This window comes from Podarcis erhardii (genome assembly GCF_964252035.2).
Source record: "Podarcis erhardii genome assembly, chromosome: W".
NCBI lineage: Eukaryota > Metazoa > Chordata > Lepidosauria > Squamata > Lacertidae > Podarcis > Podarcis erhardii.
In genome coordinates, this window is record NC_138506.1 from 14,256,574 (window position 1) to 14,270,575 (window position 14,002).

At 45.8% G+C, this 14,002-nt stretch overlaps 1 protein-coding gene across 1 annotated transcript in view; it reads right to left on the reverse strand.

Annotated features, from left to right (window-relative positions):
• Nucleotides 1-14,002, reverse strand: part of LOC309333191 (androgen receptor-like) — a gene marked incomplete at its 3' end in the record, with an annotated part of 490,100 nt that overhangs the window by 421,010 nt on the left and 55,088 nt on the right. Inside the window, 1 exon segment of the mRNA XM_081846590.1 lies at nucleotides 9,840-9,991. Coding sequence (XP_081702716.1) covers nucleotides 9,840-9,991 — 152 coding nt within the window.

Sequence of the window (14,002 nt, forward strand, 5' to 3'; positions counted from 1 at the left end):
GACGAGACTGACTTTGGAGAGTTGCCAAATTCATGCCTTGGACATCACCCAGCACCCCTGCCTCCGCATCTTGTTGCAGAGCGCAGATAACAGACGGTCTGCGGGTGGCACAGCCCCCCCTTCCCTGGGGGGGGGGGTCAGGGTTAATTACCCTCATTTAACCCTGAATTACTGGCACAACTGGCTGTCCGATCTCTTGGGAGGCCGCCATATCTCATTGCTGGAAGCCGGAAGTACACCAAATGCTTTTCTTTTTTTTCTTTTTTTCAGATGATCTTTATTGAATTTTTAGTTACATACTGCACATACAGATACATTATATTTCACATTTGTTCTTGCTCTCCCGAGCTGACTTCCTTCCTTCCTTCTTCTGGCTTTTTTGTGTCCTCTTTGACTTTTTGCATTGTCTTTGTCCATTTTCCACAAGATTGTTCTTCTTCATTTTTTCCATTAAATGTCCGTAAACAAAGAAATCTTTCTATATATACAAATTCTTGCTGTCTGTCTATATTCATTTACAAATATTGTTCAATAATAATCCTAATATACATTTTTAATTCATTTTGAAATTATTCACTGGGCTACAATTTTTTACTTTTTGAATGTTGTCTAGATTTCTACAACTGATTTAGGGTATTTTTGCACTGCTGAATCAGGAAATGGCATCCATTTCTCTCCATCAGGTCAGGTTTACTGTAAACTGAATGGTGGGCATTGATAAAGGTAAGTACACGTAAATTGCATGTTGCTTCACCATTTTTCAAACTTCAGGGCTTGAACTTCCGTTTCTTGGAACTCCTGGAATGCTCAGCAGCAGGGAGGTCTCTCTTCAGAGTCCAACAGTAGTCAGCCATCATGACTGCATCCCAGCGACCCTGATACCTGGTCTCCATCTCTTTCATGTCCTGATGGAATCTCTCCCCCTGCTCGTCACTCATTGAACCCAGGTTCTCAGGAAACTGGTCCAGATGTGAAAATAGGTAATGCATCTTGACGCTCATGTTGCAGCCCAGGTTTCTGAAAGCAGTCAGCATGTTGTTGACAAGTTCTGCGTAGTTTCTGGCCTTATTGTTGCCAAGAAAGTTCTTCACTACCAGAACAAATGTCTTCCACGCTTCCAGTTCCACTTCGTTCATTGAGTTTCCAAACTCTGGATCTCTGATGAGCTGACGGATCTGAGGACCGTCAAAGATGCCAGCTTTCAACTAATCCATGGTCAATCCTGGAAAAGCCTGGCACAAGTGAAGCAGTCACCATCCTTGTCCAGAGCCTTGGTGAACTGCTTGATTAAGCCGAGCTTGATGTGCAGCGGTGGGAAGAGTATTCTGTCTCTGTCCACCAGAGGGTCGTTGATGATGTTCCTTTCTTTGCAAGGCACCAATTCCTCCCGCACAGGCCAGTCCTTCTTCGTGTAATGCTGAGCACGGTCCCTACTATCCCACATGCACAGAAAACATGGGTACTTGGTGAAGCCAGACTGTTGTCCCAACAAAAAGTTCACCATCTTCAGGTCAACACAAATAAACCACTTATGCTGATCATAACCAATTTTCTCCAGCACATACTTCACTGCTTCATAGTTCTCCTTCAGTGTACTTGAGTGAGCCAGGGGTATAGAGGCAAACTGGTTGCCGTTGTGTAGCAGAACACATTTCAGTGATCGCTTGCTGCTGTCAATGAACAGTCTCCAATCTTTGGGTTCGTACTGTGGCACTCCAAGCTTGAGCCGAAGCTGCGCAATATCTGCACGGTACACCAAGTCCTTCTCTTCCAAGAAAAAACAGAGGTACTCTTGATGCCTGTTGCAGAAGAAGCACTGTCAGAGAGGAGGTTTTTTTCCTTCAATCTGGATGCCAACAGTTCAGCAGACTCCTTTGACAAGCTGAGGTCGTGAACTAGATCATTCAACTTCTTTTGGGAAAATGGATGTGGAGCATCATCTTCAAGAACCACTTCTTCTTCTTCATGTCCTTCAACACTGGAGGCATCTTCGTCACTAATGTCAGGAAGTTCTCCGAAGATAGGCACTGGAATTTCATCACAATGAGCTACAGGACGACGTGCTGATTGAAGATCAGGATACTTGAGGCTGCTCCGGTTCTTTCTGTTGATCCCAGCCGCACCAATTTATGGAAGATTTCGAGGTTTTATGACTTCAAACTGATCCCTTTTTGACATAATCACCCAGAACTATCGGACCTGAATACTTCTTGTCATTAAAATAATCATTTCCAATCAAAACAATTATTCGACATGGCATTTTCACTCATAACGCTTTTATCCTGCGCCATTTCCTCCGCCAGCGTCTGGTAGGATTTCCTTAACCCCAAAATCCTTAAAACGTTTCCGGAACCTCCTTGTTCTTCTGCTTCTATTCCAATTTCCTTTTTTTTTTTTTTTTTTTTTTTTTTGAAGTCCAGGATTAACCTTATGCCTCAGAATGCTTCACCGCTTCGCCTTTCGGAGCCTGTGGCATTGCTTTGCGGGTCTAGAATGGATCCTAGCGTTCGCATCTTCAATCCTGCTTCTTCCCCGAGTCCTGACAGGTCTGGTATGCACACAGGAGAGTCGCCTGAAATGCAGCCAGATCCCCCAGCCCCGAGGATTTACCTCCTCAGGTTTCGAGGTTCACGGAGCCCTAGCATAACCTCTTTTTGCCTCGCAAAGCTCAGGACCTCTCTGGAGAGTTGATCCTGCGCTCCTTCAAATGGCAGCGATAAAACCGGAAGTGACATAGTACAAATGTAAGTCAGGCAAGGGGAATCCACCTCTTTCTTTAACATCTATCAAAATTTTATATTTAATCCTCAGCTTCTTCCCCTACTATACAAATCTCGAAATGTCTTTTTGTCATTCTTTAAAGCAGTGCACATTGTTGATCAATGGAGTGGTTTGAAATAGAAATAATACATTAGTTAGGATATTCATTTTGATAACGGACATTCCTCCCATCAGCGATTACAGCCAAACTTCCAAGATAAACCACCGGCAAACACGGACTTACTCTCACAGCAAAATCTGTACAACAAGCCTGATTGGGACTATAATACCGCAAAAGGGGCTTGGTACATCAAAATCTTCAAAAAGGTAATCCTAGAAAGAGTAAAAGCTGCTGGGCAACGCACCATAAATTGCACTAAAGTCCAGACCATCCTACAAGGACCGAATGAACACCCATCAGACTACTACACCAGACTTACATCAGCCATAAAAACTGGGGGAGGGGGAGGGAGATAGATCCAGAAAATCCCCAGCATGAAGTAATCATAAAGGGATTCTTTAAAGACCACGCCACCCCAGATATCAGAAAGGCTTTGAACCTACATATCGGCTATGATGGAAAAAGCATAAGCGAAATCCTGTCAATAGCCAAGCTCCCGCTTTGACAGCTGCTTCAGTTGCCAGCTCACTCACTACCATGGAACTCTCTGTCCACCTTGATCTCCTTCTTGCCCTTTATATGCGACCAGTGGACCATCAGCTGTGGTGAGGACTGCAGGGCCTGCTCCCCTCCAAGGCCTTTTCCAACTGGCCCAGGCCCTCACAATCCCAGTTACAAAAGGACTCCTGTGGCAGTGCCTAGAGAATGGGGCTGGACTCATTTGGAACAAACTCTTGGGGAAGTGCGGGGCTGTTCTGCTATTGCCTCCCTGTCCCTGGTGTGGGCAAGTTCCATGGGGGGGGGGATGCACTGGGACATCCAATCTCAGTGATCACGGGTAGGAGGAGGAGTTACGCTAAGACCAGACCATGTCATTACCGAGGAGGCAGGTTTAGTCATTGTTTGAAGACTATCCCTGCCTCCAAGTCTGGTCTTGACCGGGTGGATACTGGAATCAACAAGGGAAACCCACATGACCGGAAGGTGTTGCTGTGTAATGCTAGGTCAATGATTAATAAGACCACTGCCATCCATGACTTGATTGTGGATGGAGGACTTGACCTGGCATGTGTAACAGAGACTTGGTTGGATGAAGCAGATGGGCCTGTCTTAGCTGCTGCTTGTCCACCAGGTTTCTCTTACACACAGCAACCCAGGTCTTACAAGGGGCTGCTCGGGACTTCGGGGAAAGCATGGCCTTCATGCGGCTGTCCCTGAGTAAGTTTGGCCCAACTCATAGTCACGGACATGCCTTAGACCTGGTGTTCACCTCTAGTGACGTGGGTGATCTGACACTAAGTAAAAGTGAAACAAAAGAAGTACCATGGTCAGATCACTTCCTGGTGCAACTGGACTTCTCTGCGCCCCTTCCCCTCTGCAGGGAGGTGGGACCAATTTGGATGGTCCGCCCCCACCACTTAATGGATCCAAATGGTTTCCAGAGAATGGTAGGGGATGCTTTATCCCATGTTGATGGCATTTCAGCTGATTCCCTGGTGGCCCGCTGGAATGCGGAGTTAACCAGGGCTATCGACTGTCTGGCTCCAAAGCGCCCTCTCCGATTGCATGGAGCCTGGACAGCCCCATGGTTTTCTTCAGAGCTGAGGGCAAGGAAACAATCGCTGAGACGGCTAGAGCGTCGGTGGCAGAAAACTCATTCTGAATCAGACTGGACACGGGTTAGATCTCAACATCGAGCCTACCAAGTGGCGATAGCGATGGCGAAGAAGACTTTCTTCACCGCCTCTATTGCATCTGCAGAAAATAGTAGCAGGAGACTTTTTCAGGTGGCTTGCAATTTAACGGAACCACCTTTACCACCGGGGCCTTGTAAAGACCCCAAGATCTCCTGCAACGATTTTGCAAAGTTCTTTGCAGATAAAGTCACTCATATTTAGAAGGAGGTAGACACCACCATGGGAGCAGGGCTGGGGCAGGAGAGTGCGGGAGCCCTGTCTGGTCAAGTTGCATGGAATCAATTTCAATCCGTTACCCCCAAGGATGTGGACAGGCTGCTTGGACACATGAAACCAACCACCTGTCTCCTTGATCCTTGCCCATCCTGGCTAATAAAAGCAAGCCAGGAAGGGCTGGGTGATGGGCTCTGCGGGGTGGTGAATGCTTCCATCTGTGAGGGAGCATTCCCAGACCCACTGAAAGAGGCGGTCATTAAACCGCTTCTTAAAAAACCATCTTTAGACCCGGCCAGTATGACCAACTATTGCCCAGTCTCAAATCTTCCATTTGGTGATTGAGCGGGTGGTTGCTGAACAACTCAAGGCACACCTGGAGGATGCGGACCATTTGGATCCCTTCCAATTGGGATTCAGGCTTCATCATGGGACTGAAACTGCCTTGGTCGCACTGCTTGATGAACTCTGGCGGGCTAGGGACAAAGGTGAGAGCTGTTTCCTAGTTCTGCTGGATCTCTCAGCGGCCTTTGATACAATCAACCATAACATCCTTCTGGACCGTCTAGAGGGGCTGGGAGCTGGGGGCACTGTTATACAGTGGTTCCGCTCCTTCCTCCTGGGCCGTGTTCAGAAAGTGGTGGTGGGGGATGAGTGTTCAGACCCCTGGGCCCTCACTTGTGGGGTGCCTCAGGGTTCCGTCCTCTCCCCCATGCTTTTTAACAGCTACATGCAGCTGCTGGGAGAGATCATCAGGGGGTTTGGACTGGGTGTCCATCAATATGCAGATGATACCCAGCTCTACCTCTCTTTCAAATCAGAACCAGTGAAGGCGGTGAACATCCTGTGTGAGTGCCTGGAGGTGGGTGGAGGATGGATGGCGGCTAATGGATTGAGGTTGAATCCTGACAAAACAGAAGTACTGTTCTTGGGGGACAGGGGGCGGGTGTGTGTGGAGGACTCGCTGGTCCTCAATGGGGTAACTGTGTCCCTGAAGGACCAGGTGTGCAGCCTGGGAGTCATTTTGGATTCACAGCTGTCCATGGAGGCACAGGTCAATTCTGTATCCAGGGCAGCTGTCTACCAGCTCCACCTGGTACACAGGCTGAAACCCTACCTGCCCACAGACTGTCTCGCCAGAGTGGTGCATGCTCTAGTTATCTCCCGCTTGGACTACTGCAATGCGCTCTACATGGGGCTACCTTTGAAGGTGACCCGGAAACTACAACTAATCCAGAATGCGGCAGCTAGACTGTTGACTGGGAGCGGCCGCCGAGACCATATAACACCGGTCTTGAAAGAACTACACTAGCTCCCAGTACGTTTCTGAGCACAATTCAAAGTGTTTGTGTTGACCTTCAAAGCCCTAAACGGCCTCGGCCCAGTATACCTGAAGAAGCGTCTCCACCCCCATCGTTCTGCCCGGACACTGAGGTCCAGCGCCAAGGGCCTTCTGGCGGTTCCCTCATTGCAAGAAGCAAAGCTACAGGGAACCAGGCAAAGGGCCTTCTCGGTAGTGGCGCCCGCCCTGTGGAACGCCCTCCCATCAGATGTCAAAGAGATAAACAACTACCTAACATTTAGAATACATCTGAAGGCAGCCCTGTTCAGGGAAGTTTTTAACGTGTGACATTTTAATGTATTTTTAATCTTTGTTGGAACCCGCCCAGAGTGGCTGGGGAAACCCAGTGGACTGGGCTGGGGTTTCAGAGTAACCTCAACCCCTGGTTATTTCTCTCACATTCCCCTTCCCTGGTTCCTTTAATTTTCCCACCATTTCTGCAAATTCTTGTATATCCATTTAGATCACTTTCTCCCCTTATTCTTTCTTTATTATATATTATACTGTTGACTTTACCTTAATGCTACTAGCATTTTCACTTGTTTACAATTATCTTCCAGATACTCCACAAAGTTTTTCCACTCCTCTTTATATACACGATCTTCTTGCTCTCTTATCTTACTTGTTAGACCTGCTAACTCTGCATATTCTATCATTTTTAATTGCCAATCCTCCTTTTTAGGAACCTCACTCACCCGCCATTTGGGAGCTAAGAAGATCCGAGCTGCTGTAGCGGCATACATAAATATTTTTTCCTGACCCTTGGGTACTTCAGTCTGTACCATAGCTGTCAACTTTCCCCTTTTCTTGCAAGGAATCCTATTCAGAATAAGGGAATTTCCCTTTAAAAAAAGGGAAACGTTGACAGCTATGGTCTGTACCATTCCCAGAAGGAATGCCTCTGGTTTTTTTTGGAATTTTAAGAAATCATTTACAGCCCTTATCTTTTGACGGTCTAATCGGTATAGCGTGGGCCTCGTCTTGTTCAGGTGGGTTTTCGTGAAAATGAGAGTACAGTGCAAGATCCATCTGCCCTATTCTGGCATTAAAATTTCCTGCCAGAATTATGCAAGATTCAGGGTGCAGAGACGTACAGCTGTATAAAGCTGTATAGATTCAGGGTGCAGAGCTGTACAGCTGTATAGAGAGTACAGAGATGTACTCTTCTAGCTTTGACCAGTTGCTCTTGAACAGTTGCTTATGATGCATAAGGGGAAGGTAGACATTCGGACCTAAAGTCGATTATCAAGGCTGTCACTAAAGGTAGTATGGAGGTTGGTTGCTTTGATGCTGGTCGAGATCAGCACAGCCAGATCTTCTTTAGGTCACCCCCCCCCCAAAAAAAAGATAAAAAATCAGACAGAACAGCATGGCTGAATCCTCAAAAGCAAGTACTTTGGTTGGAGGACCAAGACGTGCCTCTTTGCTAAATGATATCATAAAAACATGGCAGATGCCTTACTACTGCCAGCAAACAGTACACTTAGTGGATGTTCACATTAGGATAAAATAGCACGATGGGCATTAGGTAGGTTTCCTCTGAACACCCCAGCCGGGCACCTCTGATTTACAGAGGTGCTTATGTTTCCAAATATATGGGCTCTGAACTGTGCAGGGAAGCAGCAAGCTTCACATCCTGGTCTTTGAGGTGACAGCTGGTTCTTGCTTGGAGTGCAATCAATTTGTTTTCCAGAATGAAATAGGATGGGAGGTAGATAGTATAGGAAGTTGCCTTATACTGAGTCAGACCACTGGTCCATCTAGCTCAGTGTTGCCTACTCTGACTAGCAGCAGCTCTCCAGGCTTTCAGGCAGGGGTGATTCCCAGCCCTACCTGGTGATGCCATAAGGGATTTTACCTCAGACTGTCTGCTTGCAAAGCAGGTAAGTGTTCTACCACTGAGATGCAGTCCTTGTGGGAAAACGTCTCTCTCCACCTATCGTTCTTTCCCTGCAAACTCCCCAAGTCTGTTTTCTGTTGTTGTTGTTGTTGCTGTTATTAGTAATTTATTATTTATTGCATTTATACGCCACATTTTCCTCCAAGGAGCTCAATGGCATCTCATTTAATCCTTACAAAAACCCTGTGAGGTAGTTCAGGCTGAGAGGCAGCATCTCCGAGGGAACTTCATGGCCAACTGGGGTTTTGAGCCCTGTGTCCCACACCCTAGTCTAACCACTATACGAGGGACGTCCAACTCCCAAGAGACTGCGATCTACTCCCATTATAAAAAAACTGGCAGAGGAAGATTGCCCAGAGTTGTTGAGCTTTTTGGGGGGAGGATTTACCAGATTTGGAGGGTGGCAATTTGAAGGTGGAAATCTGACAGAGAATGAAATTGCCGCTATCCTTCCTAACGCAGCACCGTTTTGGGGGGCTGGGTGGGTGGAATCAAGGGAAAACTCTCTTTAGAGACAAGATGAGAAGTCCTTACCCTGAGCAGGCAAAAACTAAGATTGCAATCTTCTAAAGTAATTTGTGCTGGCAAAGACAATTTTTGAAAATGTAATCTGGGCTGTTTGACCCAATGAAATCATAGAGTCAAAGAATGGTAAAGTTGAAAGGGACCTCAGTCCAGTGCAACTCCTGCAATGTATTAACCACAGCTCAGGAATCCCTGGCAGATGGCCATCCAGGCTCTGTTTCAAAACCCCAAATGAAGGAGAGTCCACCACCTTCTGAGGGAATCTGTTTCACTGTTGAACAGCTCTTACTGTAAGAAAGCTCTTCCTGATGTTTAGTTGAAATCTCCTTTCTTGGAATTTGAATGCATTTGTTCAGGACTTTCTGGATCAAGAAAAAACAAGCTTGATCCATCTCACCTGTGATAGCCCTTCAGATGGCTCTCATGTCAGCTCTCTACCTTCTCTTCTCCAGGATAAACATTCCTAACTCCCTTGACTGTTCCTCTTTGGGCTTGGTTTCCAGGTCCTTGATCATACTGATCACCCTCCTCTGCACACATCCTAGCTTGCCAATATACTGTACTTCTTAAACTGTGCTGATGATTGTTGGTTTTGCAAGCCCCCCTCCATAGAGGCTGGCCCCTCTCACCGTCCTCGGAGCTTGCTAACCGGTAACCTCCTCTGGCTGATATCCAGACAGACCAGGGAGATTTTGATAGGCGACATTTTCCCAAGCATGGGCAAAATGCACAACCCCTCCTGCTTCCGCAGGGGAAATAAAATAAGTCAGAAATCTATTTACATGATGTTTATTTCTGACATTACAGCACTAGAGAAAAACACGTCCTTTCAGTTCAGTTCCTCCAGCAAGTCTGACAAACTTCCAGTACATGCGCACTCGGAGGGTTTTAAGTTACACTCTTCACAAAGACTTATCCAGCCTGTGAACGTCCTGGGAAATTCTTTCCCACGATTAAGGGCATCATGTTGTATCAACAATCTGGCTGTCTGCAGCGGTGATGCTTCCATATACTGACAATGATAACTGAATTCAGGACTCCCAGCAGGGTCTGACTAAGGCAGAATAGGGTGGGACCATTATTTCCCTTGATTTCTGCTGATGCAGCAGAGAATAGCATTAGCTTTTTTGCTGCTTCATCACACCATTGGCTCATGTTGTTGTTCTGCTTTCAAGCCAGGGGTACACCATTCTATATTTGTGCATTGGGAATGAAATCTACAGTCATCTTCTGATTTGCATTCAATCACACACACCACAAACACACAAAAAGATGATTTACCTTCAGCTGCCCTCTTGAAAAAGACTTTGCAGCTCCCGCAGGTGAGTGCTCCATAATGGCACCCAGAAGCTTTGTCCCCACAGATCAAGCATGTCTTCTGTGGTGGGAAGTAATAGGCAATGGGCAGAACATGGTCTCTTGCAGACTGCAACCTTTGGAAGCAAACGAGAGAGAAGGGCAAAGCATCAGATGTTGGCAAATGCATAAGAACTACTGGATATTAAAGAATATTCCAAAAAAATGTTTATTAGCGTGAACCTGAAAGAGAAATATCTTAAGACAATATTCTACTGGTACTTAACTCCATGTAGAATTAGTAACACTTTTGGCCAAAACATACATTGTTGGAGGTGTAACAGAATTAAGGCAGGGGGTGGACTAGATGAGTCTAGGGATTTATTTATTTTTTAAATAATGCCTTTCTGGACAGAAGTACTGAATTTTATGTACAGGCTATGATCTCCCAAGAAACCCTAAAATAGCTCTCCTTTCGATACTTCATTCTGAAGTCATTGATACCGATTACTGTACTGCTAACAACAGGAAACAGTGCATTGCACAAAAAAATGGGGAAATAAAGGACCCTGCCCCAATAAATGATTGGTTAGGAAAACCTCTGCAAACTGTCTTAATGAGAAAGCTTACATATGAGAGAAACACAGTACTTAATAATCAAGAAAATAAATGTATTGAGAGGCTGGCCTTATTTTTACCTTTGTGGAATGGCAGCGTAAATGACAATATTTTTCATATTGATCACTCTCCTCTGCACACATTCCAGCTTGTCAATATCCTCCTTGAACTTTGGCACTCAGAACTGGACACAGGACTCCAGGTGGGGCCTGACCAAGGCAGAATAAAAGTGATACTATGACTTCCCTTGATCTGGACACTTGACTTCTGTTGATGCAGCCTTAAATTGCATCAGCTTTTATTCCTGCTGCGTCGCCCGACTGGCTCACATTAAGCTTCTGGACCCTCAGTTTATCATTTCCTTTTTGGTATTTATTAACTTTTGGAATGGACTAATACAGTGGTTCTCAAAGTGGGTGGTACTACCCAGAGGGGCAGTGGTGTCAGCAGAGGGATGCTGGAAGTGTCCAGAGTGGCTGGGGCAACCCAGTCAGATGGGTTGCATATAAATAATAAAATTATTATTATTATTATTAACCATCAGACTATACACTTCCTGGTCAACCGCGAACATGAAAGCAGCTTCACCAAGACAAGGAAGATTCGAATGGAGTAAAAAGGGGAGTAGCGAAGGCAATGCAGCCCCCTGTAACTCCCAGATTGCAAGGGATGATGAAGATAACCCATGCACTGTGAGGTTTGGAGCTTACAGGTTTAACAGCTCTGTGTGTGTCCTGCATCTGGGGAGGAGCTTTTGGAGAAAGCTGAGTTCTTTGTCTGTGAGTTACTTTTTCTGCCAAGAGGCAGAGACACCATGCCTGCCATCTCGGATGGTCTGTTTGTTATTTTATCATTCTGATGTAAATAAAGCTGTTAGAGGAACAACAGTGTGTGGACTCTCTCTCTTCTGCAAGCTCACTCACACAAGAAGCATGCGCTGTGCCGCTCTGCTGCAAGTCCAGGAATTCTGTTGCTGTGGAAACGTACCGAACCCGAACATGCACGTTGTACTCTGCTGCTCCCTGCCTCTGACAGAGTCAGAGGATCCCATTTTAGACAGGTCCAAGTGGCACAGTGCAGGCAGACATCACAGCTGACTCCATATTGAGAAGCCTCGGACAGCAGAAACGTAAGCAGCTGACCTCCTATTGTTGTTGTTGTTGTTTAGTCGTTTAGTTGTGTCCAACTCTTCGTGACCCCATGGACCAGAGCACGCCAGGCACTCCTGTCTTCCACCGCCTTCCGCAGTTTGGTCAGGCTCATGTTTGTAGCTTCGAGAACACTGTCCAACCATCTTGTCCTCTGTCGTCCCCTTCTCCTTGTGCCCTCCATCTTTCCCAACATCAGGGTCTTTTCCAGGGAGTCTTCTCTTCTCATGAGGTGGCCAAAGTATTGGAGCCTCAACTTCACAATCTGTCCTTCCAGTGAGCACTCAGGGCTGATTTCCTTCAGAATGGGGAGGTTTGATCTTCTTGCAGTCCATGGGACTCTCAAGAGTCTCCTCCAGCACCATAATTCAAAAGTATCAATTCTTCGGCGATCAGCCTTCCTTATGGTCCAGCTCTCACTTCCATACATCACTACTGGGAAAACCATGGGTTTAACTATACGGACCTTTGTTGGCAAGGTGATGTCTCTGCTTTTTAAGATGCTGTCTAGGTTTCTCATTGCTTTTCTCCCAAGAAGCAGGCCTCTTTTAATTTCATGACTGCTGTCACCATCTGCAGTGATCATGGAGCCCAAGAAAGTAAAATCTCTCACTGCCTCCAATTCTTCCCCTTCTATTTGCCAGGAGGTGATGGGACCAGTGGCCATGATCTTCGTTTTTTTGATGTTGAGCTTCAGACCATATTGTGCGCTCTCCTCTTTCACCCTCATTAAAAGGTTCTTTAATCATAGAATCATAGAGTTGGAAGAGACCACAAGGGCCACCGAGTCCAACCTCACTTTCTCGAAGTGTCCTCCTCACTTTCTGCCATCAAGGTTGTGTCATCTGCATATCTGAGGTTGTTGATATTTCTTCCGGCGATCTTAATTCCAGCTTGGGATTCATCCAGTCCAGCCTTTCGCATGATGAATTCTGCATATAAGTTAAATAACCAGGGAGACAATATACAGCCTTGTCGTACTCCTTTCCCAATTTTGAACCAATCAGTTGTTCCATATCCAGTTCTAACTGTAGCTTCTTGTCCCACATAGAGATTTCTCAGGAGATAGATGAGGTGATCAGGCACTCCCATTTCTTTAAGAACTTGCCATAGTTTGCTGTGGTCGACACAGTCAAAGGCTTTTGCATAGTCAATGAAGCAGAAGTAGATGTCTTTCTGGAACTCTCTAGCTTTCTCCATAATCCAGCGCATGTTTGCAATTTGGTCTCTGGTTCCTCTGCCCCTTCGAAATCCAGCTTGCACTGCTGGGAGTTTTCGGTCCACATACTGCTTAAGCCTGCCTTGTAGAATTTTAAGCATAACCTTGCTAGCATGTGAAATGAGTGCAATTGTGCGGTAGTTGGAGCATTCTTTGGCACTGCCCTTCTTTAGGATTGGGATGTAGACTCATCTTCTCCAATCCTCTGGCCACTGCTGAGTTTTCCAAATTTGCTGGCATATTGAGTGTAGCACCTTGACAGCATCATCGTTTAAAATTTTAAATAGTTCAGCTGGAATATCATCACTTCCACTGGCCTTGTTATTAGCAGTGCTTTCTAAGGCCCATTTGACTTCACTCTCCAGGATGTCTGGCTCAAGGTCAGCAACCACACTGCCTGGGGTGTACGAGACATCCATTTCTTTCTGGTATAATTCCTCTGTGTATTCTTGCCACCTCTTCTTGATGTCTTCTGCTTCTGTTAGGTCCTTTCCACTTTTGTCGTTTATTATGGTAATCTTTGTACGAAATGTTCCTTTCATATCTCCAATTTTCTTGAACAGATCTCTGGTTTTTCCCATTCTATTGCTTTCCTCTATTTCTTTGCATTGCTCGTTTAAGAAGGCCTTCTTGTCTCTCTTTGCTATTTTTTGGAAATCTGCATTCAATTTCCTGTATCTTTCACTATCTCCCTCGCATTTTGCTTGCCTTCTCTCCCCCGCTATTTGTAAGGCCTCATTGGACAGCCACTTTGCTTTCTTGCATTTCCTTTTCATTGGGATGGTTTTAGTTGCTGCCTCCTGTATAATGTTACGAGCCTCCATCCAGAGTTCTTCAGGCACTCTGTCCACCAAATCTAAATCCTTAAACCTGTTCCTCACTTCTACTGTGTATTCATAAGGGATTTGACTTAAATTGTATCTTACCAGCCCAGTGGTTTTTCCTACTTTCTTCAGTTTAAGCTTGAATTTTGCTATAAGAAGCTGATGATCTGAGCCACAGAAAAAAGGGAGCAAGTGCATAAAGAGCAGCTGGCAGACCAGATGCCCATGCTGGAAATGAGACAGAAGGAATCCTTTTTGAGATTTTGTGGAGTTGTGGAACAAGGATGAAAATATTAAAGAGAGACTGCCTATAGGATTAGTGGAACTCTTGAGGAAGAA